The sequence below is a fragment of the Eurypyga helias genome, unplaced genomic scaffold (assembly GCF_000690775.1).
Source record: "Eurypyga helias isolate BGI_N326 unplaced genomic scaffold, ASM69077v1 scaffold3958, whole genome shotgun sequence".
NCBI classification, from domain to species: Eukaryota; Metazoa; Chordata; class Aves; order Eurypygiformes; family Eurypygidae; genus Eurypyga; species Eurypyga helias.
Window position 1 is genome coordinate 1 of NW_010266137.1, and position 8,744 is coordinate 8,744.

At 42.3% G+C, this 8,744-nt stretch overlaps 1 protein-coding gene across 1 annotated transcript; it reads left to right on the forward strand.

Moving 5' to 3' along the window:
• Positions 1–3,791: 3,791 nt before the first annotated feature.
• Positions 3,792–7,780, forward strand: MPHOSPH6 (M-phase phosphoprotein 6). Its single transcript, XM_010156952.1, has 4 exons — positions 3,792–3,916; positions 5,523–5,613; positions 7,063–7,160; positions 7,633–7,780. The coding sequence occupies exons 1-4, from the start codon at positions 3,807–3,809 to the stop codon at positions 7,778–7,780; spliced, it is 447 nt and encodes a 148-aa protein (XP_010155254.1). The 5' UTR covers positions 3,792–3,806.
• Positions 7,781–8,744: the final 964 nt, after the last annotated feature.

Genomic DNA, 8,744 nt, shown 5'->3' on the forward strand with positions numbered 1-8,744 from the left:
AGCAGGCCATCTCGCCCGGTGTGGGGCATCTTCCGTGCCTAGCCCGGCCACGCAGCGTGTGTGCCGTGGGACACACGGTCTTGCCCCTCCCGAACGGCACGTTTCAGCGCCGCTCGCCCGTTGGCTCGGGCCTGCAGCTCTGGGCGGCGCCCTTCAGCTCCGCCGGCGAGAGGCGCCTTCGGAGAGCTGACCCCGAGCCTCCAGCCGCCCAGATACTTGGCGAGAGGGCTCGGGAGTGCGGTTCTAAACCGTGGGGTGGTGGAGGGCTTGATCCCGGGAAGCAGCATCGTGAGTTGAACAGAGACTCGCCCCAAGAAGAGCCGAATTTGGGGTGCTGTTTGAGAGTCTTGTGGTTCCACCTGGTTTCTTGGCAGATAGGTTGCTGATCTTCAACAGACGTGTTAGGACTTCTTCTCCCACCACGCACACACACATGTTGGTATTAACTATGGATGTGGCTTGCCTTACCTGCGGGTTGGGGCTTTTAATCTTAGAAAAAGGAAAAAAGGTTCTTTTTTTGTTGTGTCCCTTTTTTTGGTCTGTTTACCTTGATAGCTCATAAAATATGAGTGGCAGTGCTAACTGCCTTTCCCAACTCATAAGTGCAAGGGCTGTTAATAACACTGTGATGTGCCCGTTACCCTTGGAACTGGGAATTTCATGTCAAGTCCCATGTGAAATTAGTCTCCACTTAGTGGCTGATGGATTCTGTTTCACGTCGCGTACTACAACACCTGATTCAGTAGAGTACATTCCCACCTGTGATTGATAGTTCGTTATTGCTGGTAATCAACCGGTAAAAGTTGAGTTGCCATTAGGTTGGGTTTTTTAATGTTAATATCCATTAAATTTTTATGACTGCGTGTGACGGGGCCTTTGTGGCTTCTTGCTTGTGGTGTTTTATTTAACCATTTTTCCCCTGACATATTTATATAGGACTGTATTTCAGCCACTGGCTGAAAGGAGTTCAGCTGACTTCAGTCCTTCATGCAGCGTGTACGATGCTACAGTAAGATGGTAGAATATTTAGCCCAATTAACAGACGTTGCTAATGAAACATTGAAACTCATGCACAGAGGGAATGGAACACATGTCACCTCACTCTCAAAAGGGAGTAGGTATTGAGCTTAGTTAGCCAGCAGTGTATGACGGGAAGGCTCCCATAACCTGGATTGCACCATCAGTATTTTTTCTTGTTTTTATGGAATACTCTCTTTTAAAGTGAAACTTCTACTCCTTGTTTTTGCCACTTTATTAACCCCCTGGGAATTTCAAAAGCCAGTTTTCAGATTACCTTCCTTGGAAGGCTGTGGAGAACCAGCTTGTGAATGTGTTGCTGTGACATTTTCAGGTTTACGGTCCGGGCAATAGTAACCAGCTTTGAAGAGATGAGTAGGTTTTGAAAAGGTCATATATGGATCTTGTATTTCGCGGTTTCCTTCTGCAGATCTTCTTGTTTACAAATGTTTTAATTAATCCTTTAGCAGCTGCCTCCGCAGGTACTGATAAGATGTATTATCACAATTCAGCAGGCGAGTGAGGCGGTACCCAAAGGTGACGAATGGTCAGTGGTAGCGTTGTGAAGCCTGTCTGTGCTGAGTACTGGGTCACGAGTACACACTGTTTGATGTTGAGGGATGGCTCATGCTTTGAGATCTTGCACCATTTGATCCAGGTAGCATTGCTTGGGGAAACTAATCCAAATAACCACTCAGTTACCAATTTACATACTCTGTGTCTACCACACTGGGTATGTTTTTAATTAATCTGTGTGTGCTTACATTTTAGATAAATGTGATCACATATTTTTCATCTAGTATTATTTCTGTAGTAATCTTTAGGAACATAGTCTTTGAAATGTAATGTGAAATGATTACTTAATTGGGTGCTTGTAGCAGAATTTCTCTTGCTGTGATTTCTGACCAGCTAACCAATTTCCTTGAGCAATATGGTTTTCCACATGATAGATTCACTTATTTTCCTCAAGAAGATACTGTAATTTTAATTGGAAAGCTTTGACATATTTTGGATTGACACAGAAAATAAAAGTCAATTTTTCTTTCATTAAACATCATGTACAATGGATGCAAATAGAAATGGAAAATGAGGCTAGCAATATATTGCCTTTTACTACTGGGTTGAGTTTGCCTCAGCATTTTGTAAAGACTGAAAAGGTGTGTGGGATGTATATAAGAATGTATTACACATCTATATAGAATCATAGAATGGTTTGGGTTGGAAGGGACCTTAAAGATCATCCAGTTCCAACCCCCCAGCCAACACCTTCCACTAGACCAGGTTGCTCAAAGCCTCATCCAGCCTGGCCTTGGACACTTCCAGGGATGGGGCATCCACAACTTCTCTGGGCAGCCTTTTAGTTAATATATTAACTATATGTTTAAATAATCTCAGTAATGCAGGTTTTTTTGTGGAAGTGTCTTGTGGTGTTTTCTCGGGCTTTATCCCAAACAAGCCCATTTTAGCTGGGACCTGAACTATCCAAGTCAAGTAAGTGTTCCCCACTGGCATGTTACCTGTCAGCTTGCAGGCTTATCTAAACACAAAAATGATGCTGCTCTAAATGAGAGGGGTAAAATTAGTTGATATAAAATTCTTCTGCAGTATTGCACATACAGGTACGCTTTGATAGCCACAAAGCCATTTTTGTACAGGAACGTGTATAAACTGTGCTGGTAGACTTGCCTCTCGCTGGGAGTTACGTTGGTGTAAATGTGCACCTCTCACAGATACGGTTATTCAGACGTGTTCTGTAGACCCTAAGGGAGGTCCCAGCTCCTAGGGATGTGAGAATATAGGAATTATTACCATAAAATTGTGAAGAGTTCTGTTTTTTCCAGCATGTTTGGTTAGCGTTGTTGATACTTGAATTGTCACTCAATTCGAGCACCTAATTGGAGACAAATGGGAAATAAAAGCCATGTTTCCTGTGTGTTAGGTTAGTAGTTTTGCACTCTCAGCTGTTTTTCATAGGCCATGATGGATGGTTTCTTCTACTCCCAGGTGTGAGAGAGGCTACTGTTCCCAAAGGTTGTCACCAAGGAAGCGATTCACAGTGAGGTCCTTCTATTAGGCAAAAATAGCGGTCTTCCCCTAAACTGGATTATTGGTGTCAGCTAAGTTGGCAGTGTTCCCGCACTGGGTAACAGGTGCTTTAGTGGGTCATCGATGGGAAGTTAGGAGCTGGTAATGTCATCCTTTAGCACAGCTGGATACACAAGACTTCTTTTTGTATCCTTCTTACTTATTTCCGCTTCCAAAGGCAGGTTCCATCCTTCAGAGCTACAAACACAAGCCAATTTAAGTGAAAGCTGATAAAAGAGGAGGATGGTTGAAAACGTGACCAGCCTGGTATGACCTAGCTCTGAGCTCCAGTGCTGTTCATACGGGTGGTGTTGGTTCTGATGTGCAGCAATAGCCTCAACCTGTTATGTTCTCTCTGACCTTTGCTGAAGCATTAGAAAAATCTGGCAAAGTTAGGGAGTTCTAACAACTCAGATCTGTCAGAACTAACCAGGAAGGTTCTGTTTGTTTGTATAAAGTACCGAGGTGGCTGACTGTTGACTTGCAGTAGGTGGTTGTCATCAGCAGGTGTTCACTTTTCCTTTGCTTGCCCAAACTTAGACCAAAGTCATAGAAAAATCACAAAAAAACACATTTACTTCTTATATCATCTGTTAAATATTGTGTAATGGACAATTGTTGTCATGTAATTATTGAATGTTCAACACATAGTTATGACGGAAAAACTTAAGCTGCGTGTTAATGTGTGTGTCTCTCTTCAGTTCATGCAAAAGGGTTTGGATTCACAAACTAAAAAACAACTAGAAGAGGAAGAAAAGAGGATGATTAATGAAGAACACTGGTATCTTGATTTACCAGATCTAAAGGAGAAACAGTAAGCTTGTACCCTTTTGTACTTCTTATCATTGTTGGATTGTGGTGGAGGGGGCACAGGATATACGTATTTCTTCCTATAAAAAAGTGTCATTAATAACCAATTAACAGAAGCAAAAATGGCGACAGCCTGGCCTTATAGCTTCTTTTATTATTTATTTTCGGAGACATGCTCAAGGTTGCCTAGTGCGGTTTGACCTACTTCCATTTCTGGTGTGTGTGGTTTTCTTTCACTCACACATTATTCTAGATGCATGTAATTAGTTTCTTTCAGGCAGGGGCCAATTCATTGGCTGCCGCTTTTTCCCTTCATTTGGAGAAAGAAGTTGGAAACCTTGTGTTCGTAAATTCAGCTCCAGTCATGCAGTTAGGTTCATGCAGGACAGTTCTGTCGTCTTGAGGCCAGCTCACTTGAAATCCTGGTTTTGAAACAGGAGAGAGAATGGCAAAATTGAAGGAAGGCTTTAGCTAATAAAGAAGAAAATGTCCATTCCTGCATTTAGAAAGGTGCTGTAAATAGCAAGAGAGCTGCTTTTAAAATGGCTTGATTTTTGTCCTTTCAAAAGAGGACAAAAATTCCATTGAAAGAGAACACAGTGGTGTGTTGGTTTTGGTTTTTGTTTTTGTGTTTTTTCGGGTGTTTTGGTGGGGTTTTTTTTACGCTGGGGTGCAGGGAATTAATGGTGATTTAATAAGGTCATTGGTAAACTTTGCCATGACTGTTGGTAGATAGGACAAAAAGGTATTTGAGCTTCAGCAAGGAATGTTCAAGCTGGACATTGGGACAATTTCTCTAACAATGAGGCTATTGAAGCATTGAAATAGATTGCCTAAGGAGACACTGGATTCTTCTTTGTTGGAAGTCTTTGAGGGCAGGTTAGATGGAACTCTGCTGTTCATGGTGCATGTTTAACTGATCCTACGTGGAGGTAGAAGAATGAGCTTGATCTTTTCCGCCTAACTTCCGATGGTCATAGGAGTTTGTTTTACGTGGGAGATGGAGAGGATGAGGGTGTGCGTGGAAAAGAAGGATGAACAATTCACGGAAGTACTTTTATCTAACACGTGTATTACAAACGCCTGAGGGTCATGTTTCTTTTCTCGCTCCATGCTCATTAAAAAAGGAGAAGAGGAGGGAGAAAGGGGAAATCTTTCTCTGCTGAGCAGAGAATTACAGTGTTTTATATCCTGACAGACTCAACTAATGCCAGGTCTAACATCACAATGAAAAATTAATTAGATGCTTTTGCTGGTATAGTAATGCCACCTGGAGAGTGATATTTATGTGGTATTTTTATTCGGGCAAAAGCATTAATGTAGGTGGAATCATACCAGCAAAGAGTGCTTTTTGTCAGGAGAGTTAATTTTGCTTGTGGAACTGGCATAGCTTTACTGGCAGAAAGTATTCCTTTGCACTCCAAACTCCTTGTATTGAAAGATTTATCAGAGCAATTAAGCTTCAGAAAGTAGTTGATGGTTTAAAATTCACTGTGGTTTTGTTTATTTGGGGGGTGGGGGGAAGACAACAAATGCTTTTTGCATTTGTTTAACTGGGTTATTTTAAAGCATACCGTTTGATAAAATGCTGGGTTTGGCGTTTCATGCAGGAGCTTTATAGTAGAAGAGAGGAGCTTTATGCCATGTGAGGATCTACTTTATGGCAGGATGTCCTTCAAAGGATTCAATCCAGAAATTGAGGTACTGTTAAAATGTTCTGTTTTGAGGTGGTGTTGCATTAGGATTGAAGCCCTTGGGAGCGGGGATTTGAGTGTTCATACTGCATGCTGTTTGGCCTTTGCAGCCCCTTCCATAAATCCTCCCAGGCAGAGGAAGTCCGTGATTCAAACCAAAATGCTGATCAATGCAGCATCTGGTAAATAGAAGCATTTTATCTCCTTGTGCTGATGGTCAGTAATTGCATGACTCCTGCAGATTTTCCTTCCCTGAAGGGAGGAAACTGTCCCACATGCTGCTCAGCAAAACAATAGCTCACTTTTCCTCCTGTCATTTAATTGAGAGTCCAGTCCTACAGACATTCAACTCTTAATTTTTCAACACTCTACTTTTGTAAGTAAGGGCTCAAAGGTTCCAAAGTAAAAATTGTGGGCTAGAGCATCTTTTAATTTCTTTCTGGCATGGTTCATGCTGATAAAACTACACTGAGATAGCAATAAAAATGTTACCACTGCACTGAAGCAAGAGAATGAAGGTGTAAGACGAAGAGGTATGCAAAGTCTATGCAAGGTAATTAGCTGGGGGATTCTTTTAGTTATTTTGAAATAGCTCTCACTGTGACTTGGTATATTATTCCTTCATGGTTTATACTGGTAGTTTATTGTAAATCCCTGCAGATATATTTTCCTTCTTAACAAAACCATTTCAAGGACTATGTGCTAACATCACAATGAAAAATTAATTACACTCTAATTCTCTGGTCTCCTGAAGATGTCTGGTGTGCCCTTGAGGATGTTTGAATAATACGATTCACTGAAAGCCCTGTCTCTGTGTTGCCCCTTTTCCCAAAGGCAAAGGCCAGGCTCGGTTTAGCAACAGGCAGGCATGTTGCCTTTTTGTCATGGTTTAACCTGAGCTGGCAACTTAAGTAACATGCAAGACTCCACCACATGGAGTGGCTACTTGGGAAGACAAATGCCATCACTCCAAATGTCCCCTTCCTTCCTTACTACTTCTTCCCTAGCTTTCCATGCTGAGCATGACACCACATGGTCTGAAACATCCCTTGGGGTCAGTAGGGATCAGCTGTCCTAGCTGTGTTCCCTCCCAACTCCTTGTGCCCCCCCACCCCAGCCCACTTGCTGGTGGGGTGAGGAGCAGGAAAATCCTTGCCTCCATGCAAGCCCTGCGCAGCAGTAAGGAAAACACCCCTGGTTATCAACAATGGTTCCAGCACAAACCTAAAATAGCCCCACACTAGCTCCTGTGACAAAAATTAACTCTGTCCCAGCCCAAACCAGCACACTTTTCCTCACAGGTTTTCATAACAGTATGCTCTAGCCTGACCAGGAGCAGCAACTAATGATTAAATTTGATTCTTACCTTTTATGTATTTCTCCTACCAGTGAATTTCAGTACAGTAGTCATTGTGTCAGGGTTACATGTTTAAGCTATTTCTTACTTTATTTTCAGAAGTTAATGATCCAAATGAACTCAAGGTGCAAGGAAGAAGAAATTGAAGTGGATGATAAAATGGAAGCTGATGTGTCAGATGAAGAAATGGCCAGAAGGTAAGTTATGTTTTATGACATAATCGATATCAGCTAGGGATGTGATGTTACTGCATTGTGTGTGGGGAAAATAAACCTAAAAAGCAAGCAAACACAATAAGTAAAAAAAAAAAAAAAACCAATAGATATGGTACTTTACAGAACTGATTGTCCGGGAATTTGGGTGTGTATTCAGTGGAATCTCCATCACTTCAGAGGGTAAATTATCTTAGAGGGTAAAATATCTTAGAGGGGTGTTCTGCCTTTTGATATCCAGGTGTTCTATGCTAATTCCATCCTTGTTCCAGACTGCTAACAAACCCAAATGATCAGAATGAATAATGTTGTAATAATGGTCATGTAGTACTTAGGCTTTATAAGCTTCTGATGAGCAGTTTTTTTACACCACTTAAATTGTTGATTAGATTTATGATTTGCTCCATCGACATTTTCTCTGGTTTTAGTAAAAGCTGTACATTTTTTATCGTTACAGATATGAAACATTAGTAGGAACAATAGGGAAGAAATTCTTGAGAAAAAGAGACCAGCGTGTACTCCAGGACAAAGAAGATGAAGATGGGGATAGTAACACAAGACCTAGCAAAAAAGCTAAGAAAAAGTTCTTAAAACCTCAGGATTGACATCAGCTGCGCAATTGGAACATACAGAAATGTGATCTACCAAATAGTACTACGAACTGGAGATTTGAAGTTTTTGCTATTTAATGAAAAGGATAGTTTTCTCAATGTGAGTCTGTTCTTGAAACTTCTACCATCCCCATGACAAACATTTTTCAAAGTGGATGTGTATAAAATGGATGTCATACATCCTTTCCTCTCTCAGCAGCTTTTAATGTGTGGGGCCCTAATCCATCAGCCTTTTTAAATCTTGTGCACAATTAGATCAAGTGTCACATGCAATCAAGAGCAACATTAGTTATAATTTATTATAACATCTGAAAGAAGTATTTGGAGTAAAAATGAGCTTTGTCCAATCTAGACCCTGAGCCAGGGTCAACTCTGATATAGTGGCCAGGTGACCACCAAGCTGCTCTGTCACTGCCCTCCTCAGCTGGGCAGGGGAGAGAAAATGCAATGAAAGGCTCCTGAGTTGAGGTCAAGAGCAAAGCAGACCCAGCTTGGGGAAAAAGAAAACTTACCAATCCAATCAGAGTAAAAGAGAACTAAAACCAAATCTTAAAACAACTTCCACCCCCCCCTCTTCTTTCCAGACTCAGATTTACTCCTGCTTTTTTCTACCTCCTCCCCAGGAGCAGCACAGAGGGATGGGCAGTGGGGGTTGTGATCAGTTCATCACACCTCATCTCTGCTACTGAGAGGGAGGGCTTCTCACACTCTACCCCTGCTCCAGTGTGGATCTCCCCCACGGGGTGCTGTCCTTCAGGAGCAGCCTGCTCCAGTCTGGGCCCCCAGTGTCACCAGTCCTGCCAGCAAACCTGCTCTGGTGTGGGCTTCTCTCTCCATGGGTCCACAGTTTCTGCCAGGAGCCTGCTCCAGAGGGGGCTTCCCTTCGGGCATCCACCTGCTCCTTGGGCTGAGATGGATCTCTGCTCCACCATGACCCTCCATGGCGGCAGGGGGACCG

What these genes read in the sequence shown, in the direction of transcription:
- MPHOSPH6 (XM_010156952.1), top strand. Translation starts at nt 3,807, where the DNA reads ATGCAAAAGGGTTTGGATTCACAAACTAAAAAACAACTAGAAGAGGAA. An exon ending in CCAGATCTAAAGGAGAAACA is followed by an intron (nt 3,917 to 5,522) that starts GTAAGCTTGTAC and finishes CGTTTCATGCAG; the next exon opens with GAGCTTTATAGTAGAAGAGA. An exon ending in GATTCAATCCAGAAATTGAG is followed by an intron (nt 5,614 to 7,062) that starts GTACTGTTAAAA and finishes CTTTATTTTCAG; the next exon opens with AAGTTAATGATCCAAATGAA.